The following is a 19,109-nucleotide window of genomic DNA, read 5'->3' as shown; positions in this document are numbered from 1 at the left end:
CGTTAATTTGCTCCCCGAGAATTTACACGCGTTGTCTCTCGCCAATTTTCGTTAATTACCACGCAGTGACGAATGAAAGCGTCGAATCGAGGTGCGAAAGAGAGATCCGTGTAAACGACGAAGACAGAGATGACAAACGAGCAAAACCTTACCTTTCTCGCGATATCTCGGAAACTGGATGACTGTTTATCTATCAAGATAAATAAGAAAAAAAAGAAAAGCTTAATTTTGAAGAGCATCTCTGTTCCGTTGAAATATGAATTTTCTTCTTAGGATCGAATAACAAGATATTTTTCTTAGCAAGACCGATTTTTAAATTATATATAAAAGGTTATCCGTTTCAATTAATAGTGTTGATGCTTGTAAAAAAAAATTGTTTTAATAAATAATTATTTCGAAAATGGGTTACATCTTTCTCTCTCTCTCTCTCGTGATGATGATTGGAGTAAAACTTTATTTCAGAAAGTAAGCAGCGTGAAAGATATGTCGTTACCGGTATTATCGGATTAAGTTGGGTATAAAGAGGATAGAAAAAAGGTGAAAAAAGTAGAATAACAAGTGTATATCCGACTTTTGTTCGAAATAGGAACGCATATTGATCGCGAACGCGCTTCCATAGTCTGTTATCAATTACAGTATTCCAGTTCACATTCTGAAAGATAAGATAGTTTTGAAACCGCGTCATAATCGAATAGTCTTTCCATAGAAGAGAAATGACTAATAAATTATATATGTATATCGAATCGATGTTTTGAAATCGTTTGGAAGAAGGAATTATAATCGAATAAAAGTAAAATAAAGAGATATCGTTCCCAATTATGGAGATTTGGAAATTGGAAAGACGTAAGAAGATTACAAAAACTTTTTTATTTTCATTTTGCTTTCCTCATTTCCTTCTTTCCTTCAATTCTTTCCCTCGTTAATTGCTCTTCGCAACTATTCGTCTAATCTTGTTATTAACTAATAAGGAAGGATGAAAAGTTTCTTTAAGAATTGAAAATTTTAATATCGCCTCTCTGTGAAATAATCCAACAGAAATGCGATAAATCAATGTTAAACGGTATTAACGATATTGATATATCGTGAATTTTTACGTTAAAATTGTACGACAATCGCAACAATCGTATCGTTCTCAAGCGTTAAAATTCTTCGTATAAAAAGAAATAACAAGGATTTTGTCACGAAAATCCATTCCAGAAATCAGTCGAGGAGATACGCGGCTCGAGACAATGGGGAACATTTATGAATGGATCAAATGACCTACATTTTTTTCTTGGAAACGCGTACTATGTGCGCCACTTTCCTTCGCGGCGGTCGCTTTATCCCATCGAATCGAGGTGCGAACGAAAGAGAGAGAAAGACGAAGACAGAGATGACAAACGAGCAAAATCTTACTTTTCTCGCGATATCTCGAAGATGTGTTTATCTATCAAGATAAATAAAAAAAAAAGAAAAGCTTAATTTTGAAGAGGGAATTATTATTTACAGAGTTAAAATTTTTCTTTAAGTTTCAATAGGGTTAATTGAGGGAAATTATAAATATATTTATTTTTAGACGAATATGGAAAAGATGGAATACTGAAGATTTCGAATAGATGTAAAAAGTTTTTTAATTCTTTTCTTTTCCTTTCTTTCGTTTCTTTTATACATTTGTTATCCGTGTAAACTATGTATGCGTGTATGAGAAAATATTACACGAAAATTTACATGAAAATTCACACGACACGTTTTCGAGATTGGAAAATTGCATATTTCTTCGCACGTGAGGAATAATTTTAGTAGGATATTTTCGTTTCGCGTTTCATTTACTTCAATACCTTATATTCTTCAAACGAGTATAAATCAGGATATATACGTAGAAAAAAATAGGATTCGATTGAAAGATGGGAAGATTCGAGGCGATAAAGCTATCTCGAAAAATCTTTGCGATCGATTATACGTACAAGTAGAAGAGGAAAGTGAATGGGCAGCCAGTGGACGAATAAATCAACCTGCTGCTGCTACTTCAAATATCGCTACCTTCCATCTTGATCTCGTTCACTCGTTTCGACCTTCTTTTTACGAACCTTTTTGATCTCGTCTCGATCGAAACATTCGTTTCGAACACATATTCGAAACACTTGAATCTCTTAATCACCGAACATGTATATCTCATCGGGTCGATGAGACAAGATGCTGGGAAAAATTGCATCATATCTAGTAATATCACGATATCCAAGTGATACGCTGCAGAGGCAGAAATAAAACGAGGGAAAAATACAAAGTGGAATAGAAGTGAGCTAAAAAAAGAAAAAAAAGGAAATACTCATTCGCGCATAGTTTATCCGCGGGAAGGGAACAATTGGGAAAGTGGAAAGAACAACAACTTTTTTAAGAGATAGTCACGAATATCGAGCTAGTTAGTTGCTGTAAAATTCAAAATTTATAAGTATACTTCTCATATTTTATCACGTTTTCTCACGATTCTTTTTTCTTTTTTTTTTCTCCTCCACGTTCAAACTTATTGCCAAGATTATAAACTTAGCAAGAGTATATACTTCCATCTGACGTCTCATCTTATTCGTACAAGTCCGGCCAACTGAATTTCACGACCAACCGCGATAGTGACAAATGAAAATTTTACGTGGATATATCGCCTAGTCGTAAATGATATATATACGTTCTCGCGTATGGAATATCAAAAACTACTAAATTTTAACGATTGCCGCGTTACCACAATTTTTCTAAAAATAAAAAAAAATGAACGAAAACGATTCGTAATTGCATCGAATACGCAATTACATGTAATATAATTATCAGTGTATGAAAATTGCTTTGCCACGGTTATTTAACGGAATAAGAGTTAAACGCGTGGTGGGCATGGATATAGACAACAAAAAATAGATTTCGTCGATAATCTCTCTCATAAAGGGAATATATTCGAATATTTGGGAAATAGTGAATCAATCTTTCGTACGAATTGAATCTACAAATTCGATCGATATTTCTTTCCCAGTTGTATATTATTTAATATTCAGAATCCTTGCAAGAGTGCAAGGATACTAAATAATGAATACTAGAAAAAAATATCAGTTCGCAAACTCGCAGCAACCAAGGATGTGATTCGAAGGATGTTTCGGAGGGAGATGCGAAGTCGTGTCACTCGGTGATGTAATCCTAGTAAAGTTGTATCTCACTTTTGGAAAAGTCAACTTTAATATCAAGTTGGTTCATTCAAGATTACAATGTCAAAAACTTGTACGAGCGAAATCCAAAAATTTCCCTCGAAAGGATACGGTTTTCGACCCTGGATTGACAATAAATTGAAAAATAAATTTTTCCGAGAAATTAATCCGATGTTTATAAAGAGAAAATATTTGTCAAAGTTGGGAAGAACGAAAGCCGTTGAAAAATTTATCTCCCGTTTAACAACGTTTTCGACGTCCCGCTCTCCATTACCTCGATAATGCCAGTTTATCCGGGATACGGATATCCTCGCAGCAGAGTTTCTCAAACTTTGTAACAACCTAACGCTTTACGCTCCGTACACGATTGTCCCCTGCTGGCCGGGAGCTGCCAATGGAACACGCTCCCCCATAAGTAACATTATCAAGTACACCTTGCATGAAATTATCTCAAGATGAAAGCAAGTTTATACGCGGATTTATACAAGGGTGAATTAAATCCGCGCGTATCTCGTTAAAATTGCACAATCCTCGAATGTTGTAACGGCGACGTTCGTTGATAAGTTTCGATTTCGAAAAGGTTGAGGAGGGGAGGGGAGGAAAGGTTGTATCGCACCCTTTTCATCGCTCGACGCCCACACCATTGTGACGTCGTTTCTCGGTTTCAAGAGGTGAGCGTTATCTATATTTATTTCGCCTCGACGAGTTTCATCGAAAATAAATAACTGGATGTGTCCTTTAAACGAACCCTTCGAATCGCGCGAGATTCCTCCGGCTTAACGTTACGACTTGGAAAAAAGAATGGATCATAATTTTCATCGATCTATCGTATCCATAAAATGTTATTCCGGAATAAACTTTGGTAGTTTTCGATTAATGGAACTGTATCCAATAATGGTTAATCAAATAACGTTTCAGCCAAAATCCTTGGTGAAACAGCTACGATAAATTCGGGATATAAAGGGATATCAGAGGTCGAGATAAAGATGGAAATTAAAATGGCCGATTTCACTTTGATTATTGGATAATCGAATTTTTTTTCTCCACTTTCGCGTAAATTTACGCGATTAATCGGGTGGAATAGAGCGATTCTATGCAAATTCCTCGAATGTCCCGTCCCAGGTTTTCCCTTTTCGATCGGGGAAAAATAAGAAACGCGGGGTGTCCCGCGCGTACCAAATTCCAATCGCGCCGATCGATTTTCGGTTAAAAATGCCAACCATTTAATTCACTCCTATTAAACGCATCGTTCCACGCTCGACCTTCCTTCTGCAAAACTTTCACGGCGTTTCTCCCCGTGATATATATATATATATATATATATATATATATATATATATATATCTAAAGGCACGCGAGCTTGTCATCTGTACCGCGATATTTGAACCCCTTTGTGAATTCCTTGGATCTCGAAACGTATAGTGGCGTAATTTTAATCTCCATATTTTTCAAACCCTTTTCCTTTTCAACGATTATTTACAAGCAACTTGAAACAGATAGAATCCCCATTCTTTTCTTTCCTTCTCTTACCCATATTCCATAACGTTTAAACGCAAAAGATTTGCAAATGACAAATAGGAAAATTAATAACTGTTCCTTATTTGAAAGATGAGGGTGATAGATGTATTACGAATAAAGTGGTGGAAGAATTTATTAGAGATTGAAACGGGGACGAAATTTGCGTGGAAGAAAACGAAAGTGTAACGAGACACTCGACGAGGAGGATCGAAAAGTTTGTATATATTTTATTCCGTGGTATCTCGGACGGACTCTTCAGAGTTCGTGCACGAGCTTTCGAGTCACCCTCTCGCGTTGAATAATTGCTCGTTAAGGCTCGTCTTCTCTTACCTCGGCCACACACGTACACGCGCATCGATCCGCGTGTCGAAAAGCGTTGGCGATCCTCTCGTTACGTCACGCCTTGTAATTGCTTACTCTCCATATATGCGGGACACGTATTCCCTTTCCTTTTTCCAAAAAATTGTTCTTTCGCCCATTCCATGTTAGTTTTTAAAGGGGAGAAAATTCATCGAAGAATTTGTTCATACAGATATATCTATCTTGTAAAAATTCTTGTTTTTCCAGTGCGATCCGGGGGTGGCGGTCGACAGATTCTTTCACGCTCTCTACTCGGCGAAGAAAAACGATCTGATACCGTTGTTGCTGGGCACCGCCTGCTCCGAGGTCACGGAAACCTTAGCCAAAATCGTGCGCTACTGGAACGTGATACAGGTCTCGTTTGGATCCACCGCACCTGCTCTCTCGGATTCCACCGAATTTCCGCTTTTCTTGCGCACGGTGGCGCCGGATTCCAGCCACAATCCCGCCAGGATAGCGCTCATCAAACATTTCGGATGGGACACCGTCACCGCCCTCTCTCAAACCGACGACATGTACTCCCTGGTAAGCAAGATTTAATCCATCGTCGTAATAGCCCTTTGTGTCTCGATATTGATTCAACAAAGAAGAAATTTTTCACGCGGTCAATTTCCACGATGTTATTATTTCTCGACGAGGAAAATACAGTTCCTTGATGTTTTTTCGTTTTCAGGCAGTGAACGATCTGGTCACGGAGCTGGAACAAGCGAATATCACATGCGCAGCTACCATCACGTTCGCGGAGAACGATTACAAGGAACAGTTGCAAACTTTGAAAGTAAAAAACACGCTTGAACTTGTTCAATTTTTTCCCACCGCTTTATTTATTTACTTTTTTTTTTTATATATGTATTTGTCAGCCGTGATTCACGACTTCCTTTCGAGATCCGTTTATCCACCTTGCTCTCCTTTCCTTGCGAAACAAATACGGATATCGAGTATACGTATTTCGATTTCAACGGTTCTTGTCGACACGAGAAAGATTCGGCAAAAAGAGAATTAATTGTGATCGAGTTGCACGAGAGAAGCTCGTGTCGAGTAGAAAATAGAAGAAGGGACGGATCTCGTCGCTGAGACGTAATTTTATACAATTCGATTGCAGAAATTGGACACGAGAATCATCATAGGAAGTTTTTCACCGCAATTGGCGTCACGTGTTCTGTGCGAGGTAAATATCCAACGAAATATGTTGTAATGCTGTGGATAAACTTTTTCCATTCCGGGAGAAGGGAGGGAAAAAAAACACGCGCACGCATATTTTCGTATAATTTTTCGTATAATTTTCAAGCAGGGAAGATTAACCGCGCAGTTTTATCGTTGTTTTCGTGCAAACAAAGTGGCCACGTTCACCGCATTCGCGTTACGCTCTTTGTGCAAATTTTATCTCGAATTCGCTTTTAAGATCTTAATCTTGCAATAGATGTCTTTTGTTGTCATTTTATCTTTTCTTGAACAGAAATCGGAATCGATTCGAAGATAAAAACTGTTGCGGCGTAATTTCGTTGAAAATCATTATCGTAAAAGTAAGGAAGAATATCGTCGAAGGAAATATTTTACACGGTTGCCGGCTCTTTCTTTTTATTTTCTCTCTCTCTGTCTGATAAAACGGTGTACCGAATTCCTTTAAAAATCCACGAAGATGGAACGATTCTCCTCGGCCACATTTTTACGAGCGTTCGGTTCAATTACAAAATTTTTTTTACGCGCCATTTTGGTGCCATGAATTTCCACGAAGAACATCGAAGAATCGAACGAATTTAACGAATGAAAATTGCGCGAGAAAGATATTATTTTTTAACGTTCACAGCGGCTTTAGAAATTCTGCCCTAATCGATAGATAGATGGATAGATAGATGGATTGAAATTTGTTCATCGTGGAAAACTTTACGCCTCGATTTTCCGGCGAAAATCGATGAAATGCAAACACATGGTCACGGTCCGTGTCCTCGCTAAGCGAATAATGAACATTGTGTCGAAGTAGGACACAATTGCTCTCTCTCTCTCTCTCTCGCCCTATCCCTCGCTCGCGTCACGCGTACACAGGCAGATATATTCTTCGTCGCTATTATCATCTCGATGGCTTTGTGCTTCGAGAACCAATCGTTTCGAGAAGCCATTTCGCCTTCTCTTGTTTATTCGAGAAACGTTTAATTACCCGATATGATCCAAATGATTCAAGAATATTCAAATTCCAAAAATCTTACGCGATAATTGGACCAGTTTTAAAAGAAATCACGCACGAGTTGCTTCGATATCTTATTGTCTCCTTGAAAACGAATTACGTTCATGTTTGGAAATTTTCATCCGCGCCGTTTACACGGTACACAAGTGGAACGAGTTTTGCAACGACGCGGCAACACGCGTGAAATTGGTTCGCCAGCAATTGGCGTTCGCGTGATTACCGTATCTATCGAATCCGAAACGAAATTCGCTATCCTCGTGTCACCTAAATTTCACGAAAAATTCTTATCTCGACCTCACCTTTCGAATCTACTTTTCTCCTGATCTCGCGTGTTGTAAAAATTCTAACGTTTCTTTGGATCGTTCTAAATTTGTACGATAAAAACGCGTAGGTTTTTTTTGATTTGTTCTCTCTCTCCTTTTATTCTCGTGTATTTTCAAGATATATCGCGTGTACAAAATTTTTATTGCGAATTTAACAAAGTGGTATTGAACAAGCATTGTTTGACTTTACGAAAATATTCTTCCTTATCGCGCAATCGAATAGAAATTTATCTATCTAGCGTAGGTTTTCGTAGAATCGATCGTATATCTATAATTTGTTCGTTTGGACGATTTCAATATTTAATACTTCCGGCTTGGAATTCGGCGTCGATATTCAGGAGGCGAGCTCTTTTTTCCCCTTCTTCGCGCACACTCGCACGAAACAAGGATACGTTTTTACTATAAATCAACCGAAAATAGAGATAACGCCTACACGTAGCTCGGAACGATACCGTTTATAAATAGCGAGTGCATCCTTTGTTTCGTGACGCGTTTGAACGAAATTTATCATCCAATTATTTTAAACATTGATCAATTTTCGAATATCTTTTTCTTCTTTTTCTTCGACGTGTAAATAAACGATTGATTAAAATTTATAATAACGTGTAAAATATATATTTCTCACTTTCATCGAAATATATTATTTATATCTTCAAATACGTTGCATACGAGAAAATAAGTAAACAAAATAAAAGCAAGGATAAAGAAACAAAAGAAATCACAAAGTGATACCTCGCTCTGAAAGAAATCCTCTGGCTAGTAAATATTTCTGGTATGCTTTGGTCACGATCGCCAGAAATACGAATTTAGACGCATTCTTAGGAATTTTTTTTATAGTAACAACTATTCGACAAATTCGACTCGACGAACACATGCCAATTATATTTCGAGAAGAATTTTCGTAAAACTAAAGCAAGCTAAACAAGCAGAGACGAAAAGTTTTCGATTGATTCGTGAATCTGGTGATTCTTCTTTCCGTTCTTTCGTGTTTCATTAGACTTGGAAGCTAGGGATGCACGGAGGAGACTACGCGTGGATCCTGCCAAGCGACACGATCGAGCAAGTGGCGAAAACGCCGGACAATTCCTCTTATTCCGAGGAATGCACATCTTCGCAGCTCGACCAAACCTTGAACGGCTTGATTATCGTCAACAGTCATGACTCTGCCTTAGAAAACGAAATCACTTCGTCCGGTCTGGTGAGTACTTTTCCAGTTTCCGCTCTTTTTCCCATTGGTTTTTTCATTTTTCCATGGCATTGTTATCCTCAATTCGAGCCAAAGTATAATTTTTCTCTAATAATCAGGTTAATTAATCAGGTCTCTGACCGATAGGTTTTCTTCGAAAAAAACGTTAAAGAAATCGCTCGCAGAAAATGTCGATGATGGAAGAGGAAGGCGAGAACGTGGGCGGAATCTAGTTTTCCACGTTCGAGCAATCGAGCTGACGACCAACTCGCGTGTCGTTAATTACATTTGACGGAGGGAAGAAGCCGACGAAACGTGACGCTCCAAAGTTCCAGCTCCTATACGTCACGTTCACGAATAATTCAATAATTCTTAATATCGAGTATAATTTACTCGCGTGGAAAAATAGATATAAGTGTAATAATAAAGAGGAAAAGAGACATCTCGAAAGATCTCTCTCTTCTTCTTTCTCCTTCTTAATAAATATCCAAGGGGATGATACTCTCTGCCGCAGACGAACAACAATTTCTTGTCGGAGTTGGGGAGCAGAGGCGTGACGTATTCAAAGTTCGCAGGGCAGACGTATGACGCAGTCTGGGCTATGGCGTTCGCGTTGAAAAAGACCGAGGCAATCTTGAACAGAGACAACATCAGTTTGGCCCAATACACGCACGCTAGAAAGGACATCGCGTTGCTGCTGTTGCAACAGTTGAAACTTTTGCGCTTTATCGGGGTTTCGGTAAGTACGATTTGTCTCCGAATCTTTCTTATCGATCTCTTTATTAAGAAAATGTCTCTTCCCTACTGGAAGAGAAAATGCTCGTTAGTAATTAACTGAAGAAAGAGAGGAGAGAGGTTTCTCTTGAATTGAATCTCGATCGATATTCACATTTCTTTCCGAATCTTTCTTATCGATCTCTTTATTAAGAAAATCTTCTCTCCCTTACTAGAAGAGAAAATGTTCTTAAAAAATTCGTAATTCAATTTTTTTTTTCAACCAAATTTCGATTAACTGAAGAAAGAGGGGTTTCTTTTGAATTGAATCTCGATCGATATTGGTTTCAGGGGCCAGTCTCGTTCGACGGTGCCGATCGAATAGGTATCACAGCATTCTACCAGATGCACGGTGAGTAAATCCTTACTTTTATCCCTAAGCAACGATAGACACGATAGGATTCGATATTTAACGGAATATTAAATACGTAAGAGAGAAAAGAGAAGGAAGAATTTGAAAGGGTTGAAACGGATTTTCGGGAAAGCCTTTGGCTGTGGATCTGAAACACGAAGCGAGATCGGCGTGGCGAGGTTCGTGCGAACACGAGGGGAAAAGATGTTTGCGTCCGTTCTGGCGGCCCGTACGTCGGTAAGAAGCCGATGAATAATTAATGAGAGAGGACCCCGAGGAATCGGCAGCGAGAAGGAGCGTGGCTGGGAAAGGAGAAAAAGCAGGGATGGAAAGGAAGGGGAGCCGGAATGTATTGCTCGGTATAGGCTGGTATTAATCGTGATTCCGGACGAGGGGAGGAGAAGGGGTAACACGGCCGATGAATATATCGTGTTAAACTTTTTTATACGAGGAATTTTATCTCGACAAATGTCAGCCGTGTAAATTGTCGGAAGTCGGATCTCCGCATCGGCCAACAGTTTCGACCAACAATCTCGGGGGATAAATTCTTGACGACGACGACGACGCAGGCGCAACGGCCTCGAAACGCCATCCTCCGCGAAACGGACGTGCAGGTCTTTGTGAAATTAAGCCTTCTTTCGAGCCGCGTGACCTCGATGCGCTCCTCGTACCCACTCGCCCTCCTCGCCATCCAAATTACTTCGTCCCTTTTAATTTCATTTCTAATGGACGACTATTTTTTATTCGACTTTGTCCCCTCCCTCCTTCCGTTGCCTTTCACGCATTATCGCGAAGATCAATTTCCTGCAAAACGTTCCTTCCGGAATTAAGAACAAACATTCTCTCTCTTTCTATCTTTTTTGCCTTCTCGTTCTCTTGCAAATTTCTCGTATGGATCAGTTTAAAAATTGTTCGAAAAATTGTTCGCCTTTCGAAAATAAATAATAATAATAATGATGATAATGATAACAAATTTCTTACTTTCTCACTTTGCAAATTTCTCGTATGGATCAGTTTAAAAATTGTTCGAAAAATTGTTCGCCTTTCGAAAATAAATAAGTGATAATGATAAAAAATTTTTTACCTTCTCACTTTGCAAATTTCTCGTGTGGATCAGTTTAAAAATTGTTCGAAAAATTGTTCGCCTTTCGAAAATAAATAATAATAATAATGATGATAATGATAAAAAAGTTGCAAAATTTAAGAAAAGAAAATCGCATTGCAAAGAAAGCTAGGAAATCAGGCGAAACGTTCCAAACATTTTTGCGCGATTTCATCATTCACGATTTAACGGTGGATTGTTTAGCTCGTTAACCTTGCTCGAGCTTCTTTTTCCGAGCCGCGTTTCTCAATTATCGATTTCTGATAAAGTCAACGAACTGGCACGAATTTCCGCCAACGATAGGCGGACCAAAGCGTTTCCCAAAGAAGGCTCGCCGATTCGGACAAATTGGATACCATCAACCGTTTCCTCCTTTACCTCCGCCTTCCCATTATTCTGTACATCTTTTTCATCCCAGCTTAACATTTTCACTTTCATCCATCCAACCGGTCGACAGTCGACGTCCTACGGTAGTAATCCATCAAATCTCGCAGCATAGACTCGCGCATTTACATAATTTTCAAGTGCAATCACAGCGGCAAGAGAAAAAAGAAAAAAAGAAAGAAAAGAAGAAAGAAAGAAAGGAAAGATTTGTTCTTATTTATTCCTTCCTTTACGCATTCTTCTTCTTCGCAGAGATTAGATTTCTTTTGAGAAGTCGTCACATTTGGACGATTCGATCGACTCGATACGAACAATTCGTTAAATGGGTGATGATTCGTTCGTTCGAGTCGAGGCAAATTTTCCCCTATTGTATCGTTTCGTCCTATTCTGCTTGCTCGCGAAAAGAGAAAAGGCTCGCTACGGACAAATGATAACGAAGAGCAAACATAGGAGAGTCGTAAAAAGCTGAGAAAGGCGCGCGACTGGAAAATATAAATCGCGAACGTTCATTTCACGTTTGGAGGAGAATTGAAATAGTCGCTAGCATTTATGAAAGAGAACGAAGCTATAAATATCTGTATTAAATTTCACGGTATAAATTTAGCGCGCGATAAATCATTGTATATTTTTTTGTTTCCTTTCGAAATGATCGATTAACGAAAGAAATAGAAAAACTTGGAAACTGATGAAAACTAAAATAAAAAAGCAATCATTGATTGAGATATTTATATAATAATATACGAAAACGTGTGCACAATTTTCTAAAATTTTATAAATAAAAGTTTGACGGCTGATCAAGATCTCGCAAAAAAAATTGGAAAAAATTGGAAAACTCGGTTATGAGTTGAGAAAAAAATATTTCAATATTTATTAAAATGAAAAATGCATCAAAAGAGGAATAACATAAGCATAATTTCCATAAACGCGAATTTTAAAAAATGATCGATCTTCTTTATCTTTGTAATATTGAAAAATAACCGCATATATATATACACAAAATGGAACGAAATGAGTATTATTATCCGATGTGCTGTCATTAAGCTGATGAGAAAAAAAATTCCAATACCGTCTCGGCTGTAAATCAAGAAGAAGATAGCTGGATAAAAACCTTCGAAAACTGGATATCGTACGATGAACAATAATATCCATCTAATTCTATTTCGGGAAAAATTAACGGGAGCTTGATATTGAAAATCAATCAATATCATAAATTCTAATTTTCGATTCGAAGCGATTTATTCGAAGCCAAGAATTCTAAACCTCGATTTGTCCCCTCTTCACAACCTCGATATATGTATTCAACTTTATCGAGCCGTGTCGTACGAGTAGAAGTAAAGAGGATATTTTATAGGATTTCGAACGGTTGAGAGAGGAATAGAAATTAAACGCTTTTTCGATAATTCCGCTTCTCCTTTTCATCCTTATATATTCCGTAAGGCGAAATAAATTTGCGAGAGGGATCGTCAAAAATTAAAATAATTGAAACACGAGCATTGGATCAAAATCCTCGACATTTTAATCTATTTTCACTAAAACTATCAAATGGGAGAAACGAAACGAAATGATGAAATTTCCGTGTCGTTCGATCGTACAACTTGACCGATCTTATTTGATCCTCGAGTGGCGGAAGGAACTCTGAAATAGAAGGAACAGAGTTTTCTATTTCTTGCAGGCCGCGTTAAGAGGAAAATAGCGATTTTCAGTCCAGAGGATGGAAAACTGGTGATGAATTGCTCGGAATGCGCAACGATGAGATGGCCGGATGGACATCCCCCAGCAGCTCGAAGGGTTTTCCGGTTTGTATCCTTCTTTCATCTATCCATCTACCCGCAATAATTGACGCATCTGTAAACATTGAGATCTAATTATTCGAGCAATTATATCGATTCCGTGTACCTTCTCGTCGCTCGCCAATTGAACGTTCGATCGATTCAAATATGGAACGGGTCGCTAATCGTACGTCATATTTATGCATTATTTAATCGTATAATCAAATCGTATCTTATATATTTAATTGCACGGTTAATAATAAATAGATGGACGTGTTTCAAATTTTCATCGAAGGAGACGATAAGGAGAGGATTCTTCTGTATAATAATCGATTCTAAGCGCTTTAATAACGATTTCGTTTGTAAGTTGATCGTTAATCGTATGCCATATTTGTGCATTATTTAATCAAATCGTATCTTATATATTTAATTACACGGTTAATAATAAATAGATGGATGTGTTTCAAATTTTCATCGAAGGAGACGATAAGAGAATTCTTCTGTATAATAATCGATTCTAAGCGCTTTAATAACGATTTCGTTCGTAAGTTGATCGTTAATCGTACATCATATTTATTTAATCATATCAATCAAATAATCAAATCGTATCTTATATATTTAATTGCACGATTAATAATAAATAGATCGTTGGACGTGTTTCAAATTTTCATCGAAGGAGACGATAAGAGGATTCTTCCATAATAATCGATTCTAAGCGCTAATAACGATTTCACTCGTAAGTTGATGCGACAGATCTGAAAAATAACGAGAGGAATTCGATGCAATAATTCGCAAAATTGATGGAAAATTCTCTTTTTCGTTGGACAGAATTTTTACAAACAAACGATTAAATAAAAATTACACTCTTATTCGCTAAAATTTAATTATGGATGGAAAGACGCGAAAATTTCAAGGATCGTAAAGAAATCGATTAGATGCGACTTTTGTTATCGCTTGTAAAGAAGAATGGATAGCGAATGGATTTTTCTTTTTACGGCCAGGTTAAGGGTGGTGACTGTTGCACCTGCGGCCTTTCTAGCGGTTACCTGCCTGGCCAGCATCGGCGTCACCCTAGCGTTCGCTTTCTTGGCGTTCAATTTGCACTTTCGCAAGCACAAGTAAGTCGGAAATATTCGCCGTTTCGGGCGCACATTGCAAACATTCCATTTCGAATGATCGACAGGAGTATAAAGCTTTCGAGCCCCAGGCTCAACAACATGGCCGCCTTTGGTTGCGGTTTGGTCTACGGTGCGGTGATACTTTTGGGCTTGGATCACGCCACCCTTCCCGACAGCAACGACTACTATCCTACAGTATGCACCGTGAGCATTATTTTCCTTTTTCTTTCTCGTTCTCGCCGCCTCTCTTCGTTCCCTTCTCGGGCGAAATCTTTCAATTTCCCTGCTTAAACTTTTATACCTCTCAGAGAAACGCTTCCCTCCTTCGTTTTCCAGGCGAGAGTGTATTTATTGTCCGCGGGATTTTCCTTGGCTTTCGGATCGATGTTCACCAAAACGTATCGCGTTCATCGAATTTTCACGAGAAGTAGAAGCGGCGTTGTCAAAAACAAGGTAGGATATAAAAAAAAAATTTCATACATAGAGAAATAAAAATAAAGTGATCTTGCTACTTGCAGCTACTTCAGGATACTCAGCTTATAAGCTTGATCTGCGTACTCTTACTGATAGACGGCCTCGTGGTTACCCTGTGGGTCACTTTCGACCCGATGCAACGTCATCTTCGAAACTTAACCCTGGAGATGAACCCGCAAGACAGAGGAGTGGTTTACCAATCTCAGGTGTCGAAACGAGGCTGAAAAACGAAGACAAACTTATAAAGGATGTCCCAAAATTAAATAATTGATTTGAATTAAATATAAAAGAGAGTTTTTAGATATTTATTTTTTAAGTGAATCGTAAAGGATTATTTATGGAATAATCGGGCTTTGCTGGCTTTCATGATCTTTCTGCATAATTATGGCTGAATTTCGTCGATGCAGCGTTTAATTTCCTTTTATAATGTACGTGTGGTTGTGGGATTGTCGACATAGACCTTTCAATTCGAATAACCCCATAAGAAAAAATCTAATGGCGTAAATCACACGATCACGGGACTAATTCTGATCACCGAGAAAGTACACGACCAGGAAATGTCTCATGCAGTAATTGAATCGTTTCATTGGCTGTATAGCATGTTGCACTGTCTTGTTGAAACCACATTTTGGCCACGTCAATATCATCCAATTTTGGAAGAAGAAAAAATTGTATTATCATGTCGCAATATCGAGCACCATTAACAGCCTCATTCTAAAAAAAGTATGGTTCGATGATGCCTCCTACCCAAAATCCGCACCAAACGGTAACACGTTGTGGATGCATTTGTTTTTCGCTAATCACATGTGGGTTCTCCGAATCTCAAACACGAAAATTTTGGCGATTAACAAAACCATCGAGATAAAAATGTATTTCATCGCTTAGAATTATTTTCTGACCGCCAAACTTTCATTATTTTTAAAATATTGTTCGATAATGAAGACACGTTGTTGTATCGTATAACGCTCCATTTTTACTAACCCTAAACTCTCAAACTGTCAAACTGTTCTTTTTCCAGGGTTGCCAACAACTTGATGCAAAAATGGCGGCAAATTCAAATTTCGCGTTAATTTTGGGACACCCTATATATACTCTTGGCCTCTTTCGAAGGCAAATTCGAACGAATCGCAGATCTAAATCGTTTCTTCTCGACGCAGGTGGAGGTGTGTCGTTCTCAACACACGAACAGCTGGTTGGGGGCGCTTTACATTTACAAAGGTCTGTTGCTCGTCGTCGGCCTGTATATGGCTTGGGAAACGAGGTAAAAATTCAATCCTCGAGTAGGGATAATTTTTTAATTACGATTTTCACGCACGTTTCGAGGAAAAGTTGATCGAAACGAACGCTTGGAATCCAGGTGGCAACTTGGAATTGGAGAGTTGAAATACAATTGGAGTTTAATGAGGGATGTCATTAAGGCGTTCGTTAGCAAAGATATTTCCTCCTTTTATGAAGAAAATAAACAATAATTAATTTTATAAATTAATTAATCATTGTTAAGTAATAGTATATATAAATTTATATACACGAATATTTTATCAAAATATTTCTTTTATCAGACATATTACTTTTATTAGATGTAATATAATTTATATTAATTTTTAAATACAATTTAAATGTTACAAAGAATTAACTAATATTATTCAATTTATTAATTTAATTAAAATTATAAAATTCAAAATTTTATGTGCTTAAGACACTAAAATAAATAAAAAGCGTTCTGGACAAGGGACGTTACGATGAAAAATATCGATTGTAATATAATTTATATTTATTTTTAAATGCAATTTAAATGTTATAAAGAATTAATCCAATTTATTAATTTAATTAATACTATAAAATTCAAAATTTTATATGCTTAGATACACTAAAATAAATAAAAAGCGTTCTGGACAAGGGACGTTACGATGGAAAATATCGATTGTAATATAATTTATATTAATTTTTAAATACAATTTAAATGTTACAAAGAATTATAACTAATATCCAATTTATTAATTTAATTAAAATTATAAAATTCAAAATTTTATGTGCTTAGACACACTAAAATAAATAAAAAGCGTTCTAAGCAAGAGACGTTACGATGGAAAATATCGATTTTTTTTTTCTTCAAAATTATAATTCGCAATTTTATGTATCCTTCTCTATATCTACAATACACAGACACGTGAAAATACCGGCTTTGAACGACTCCCAGTACATCGGCATGAGCGTTTATTTCGTGGTGATCACGTCGGGAATCGTTGTGGTGTTGGCGAATTTGATGTCCGACCGCGTAACTTTGGCCTTCGTTACGATCACCGCTCTGATCTTAGCCTCGACGACCGCTACCCTTGCGTTGCTGTTCCTTCCCCAGCTTACCAACATTCTGGCCGGCGAGAGGGCAGACCCTGTCGTCCAAAGCCTAGGTTTGAAGATCGAATGCAACACGAGGAGATTCGTGACCGACGATAGAACGTAAGTCTCTCTCTCCCTTCTGTTTTTTCCATTCCGTTTACGAATGGAACAATATTTTCTCGAATCGATTAAGAAAATATTAAAATTCTTCTCGCGAGAAACGATTGTCTCGTAAGCATTTGGAAGAATAATCGATAGATCGAATCCTTATCCGAATTTAACGATGAAGCGATATCGAACAGGGAGCTCCAGTATCGCGTGGAAGTGCAGAATCGCGTGTACCGGCGCGAAATGGCACAGCTGGAGCTGGAATTGGCCAGATTGGAGAAACAATTGGCGCAGGAGCCGGTCGAGCCGTCGCACGCTTCGTCGAGCGCGTCGATCCCGCAACGCAATCCGAGCATCGGGGGTGGCCTACCTTTGTTGTTGCTCAGCGTCCTCCCACCGGTCATCCCCAGGGCCAGCTGGCCGTCCGCCGATTCGTCCGGTGAGTGGTGGCGATTCCTCGCGACCCGTGCGTTCATCGTGCAAACAAATCTCTCCAACCGATCCTTTCCCTCTAATCCTTTCTCCAAAACCATTAATTTGCACGATGAATATGAAATTTATCGTCGAGGAGAGTATGAAGGATCGATACATAATTGTCCTATCATTTTTTCATCATCCAGGTGTAGGAGAAAGGTGACAGAATTCCGTTTATTGCACGCAATAATATTGCTTGAACGATCCTATCACATTTTGCCTGCCTGTCGAGGGAATTGGAATAAAATTAAACTTCTCGTTTTTCCCGAATTCGAAAAAAGAAAGTTTATACGAATAATAATTGCATGAGAAGTGGATCGCAACAAATTTTCAATCAGCAAATTCCCCACTCGCGCCTGCAACGAGGCTGGTCGCAACGAGGCGGTCACAAGTTTTGTCACCCTGTGTTTCTATAATACATAGTTTGCAACAAGCTTGAGAATGTAGCCCGTAACAGTTGTAATATATTAATCGCAATTCGAGATATTAGGCTGCACTCGTATTTCCCCGAGCTCCGAATCCCAAACCCCTTGACAAGTTCGGACAACTTCCCCTGACAGGGATACGTGTACAGCACATCCACTCTCTGCACGTTGAATTGCACGTTTCAAATTCACCGAAATCGTTCGTTCAATCGAAGCCTATCGAATCGATATCGAACAGATGTTCAAAGATTTCGAGCATGAAATTTCCCTTTCGTTTGCTTCTCCACCCACACGCGCGCATCCGTGGAAAGACAATTTTATTATTTCGCGCGTAGAAGAATTTGAATTCTCCTCCTCCTCCTCTTACGATATCTCGGCACACAAGCTTTCGCTTCTTTCGCATAACCCCAACCCCGAAATTCGACGAATGGATGAAGAAAAAGAGAGAACAATTCAACATTTTCCCGATTAATTCGATCCTTCGTTCTTCTAATCAGGGATACGACGCGGTACTGTAGCGTTTAGCAGTCAACCGGACTTGGAGCCGGACACGGGGAGGCGAAGCCTCGCGGACATTTACAAGCTCCACCAGCGGAGGGAGGCGGAAGGGGCAAATCGTTTAGGCGTTTTTCAACGATTCTTCAACCTTTTCGGCAGTCGTCCCAGCAGCAGGAAAACCTCGATCGCTTCGTTCACAGGTAAGAAACGAACGTGTAAGAAAAAGAGAAAAGAGGATAAAAAGCATAAAGATTGGAATCCCTCCCCGTAGGAGTGGCGTCGGCGTTACGGGTTCACATGGGCTACATCGCGGGCCTGGTGCCGGGCACGAAAGCCGCGTCTACCTGTCAGGTTAACGCCCAAGGCGCTCGTTCCCCTCATCCTCGATGCGGCTCAGGACCAATAATTAGTATTACTAGCGAGGAGGATCGCAGATTAAGCCTGGGGTTACGTCGCAAAGAGTACAGCGAGCCGAGAGTGAATTTCAGTTTACCACCGAGTAAGTAAAAAAAAAAAGAACTGTCCCCTCTCTTTTATTTTAAAATTATACAATCAATCCTA

The 19,109-nt window shown here is 38.6% G+C and overlaps 1 protein-coding gene across 3 annotated transcripts in view; it reads left to right on the top strand.

Annotated features, from left to right (window-relative positions):
- The window catches only part of LOC410979 (gamma-aminobutyric acid type B receptor subunit 2), a 29,187-nt gene that overhangs the window by 7,980 nt on the left and 2,098 nt on the right, over positions 1-19,109 (top strand). The window contains exons 3-18 of one of the 3 annotated variants that reach the window (XM_016911732.2): positions 5,250-5,567; positions 5,716-5,820; positions 6,145-6,210; positions 8,545-8,745; positions 9,248-9,472; positions 9,799-9,859; positions 13,018-13,141; positions 14,116-14,232; positions 14,298-14,427; positions 14,569-14,685; positions 14,751-14,912; positions 15,864-15,967; positions 16,870-17,163; positions 17,346-17,590; positions 18,548-18,748; positions 18,820-19,047. In XM_016911732.2, coding sequence (XP_016767221.2) covers positions 5,250-5,567; positions 5,716-5,820; positions 6,145-6,210; positions 8,545-8,745; positions 9,248-9,472; positions 9,799-9,859; positions 13,018-13,141; positions 14,116-14,232; positions 14,298-14,427; positions 14,569-14,685; positions 14,751-14,912; positions 15,864-15,967; positions 16,870-17,163; positions 17,346-17,590; positions 18,548-18,748; positions 18,820-19,047 — 2,698 coding nt within the window. Of the gene's footprint in view, positions 1-5,249; positions 5,568-5,715; positions 5,821-6,144; positions 6,211-8,544; positions 8,746-9,247; positions 9,473-9,798; positions 9,860-13,017; positions 13,142-14,115; positions 14,233-14,297; positions 14,437-14,568; positions 14,686-14,750; positions 14,913-15,863; positions 15,968-16,869; positions 17,164-17,345; positions 17,591-17,771; positions 17,785-18,547; positions 18,749-18,819; positions 19,048-19,109 lie in introns of those variants that run through there. The other 2 variants (XM_016911731.2, XM_026440142.1) reach the window with 2 other exon arrangements.

Source organism: Apis mellifera, linkage group LG4 (genome assembly GCF_003254395.2).
Source record: "Apis mellifera strain DH4 linkage group LG4, Amel_HAv3.1, whole genome shotgun sequence".
NCBI classification, from domain to species: domain Eukaryota; kingdom Metazoa; phylum Arthropoda; class Insecta; order Hymenoptera; family Apidae; genus Apis; species Apis mellifera.
Note: the sequence above shows the minus strand (reverse complement) of the source record. Positions and strands in the feature narration are given on the sequence as shown.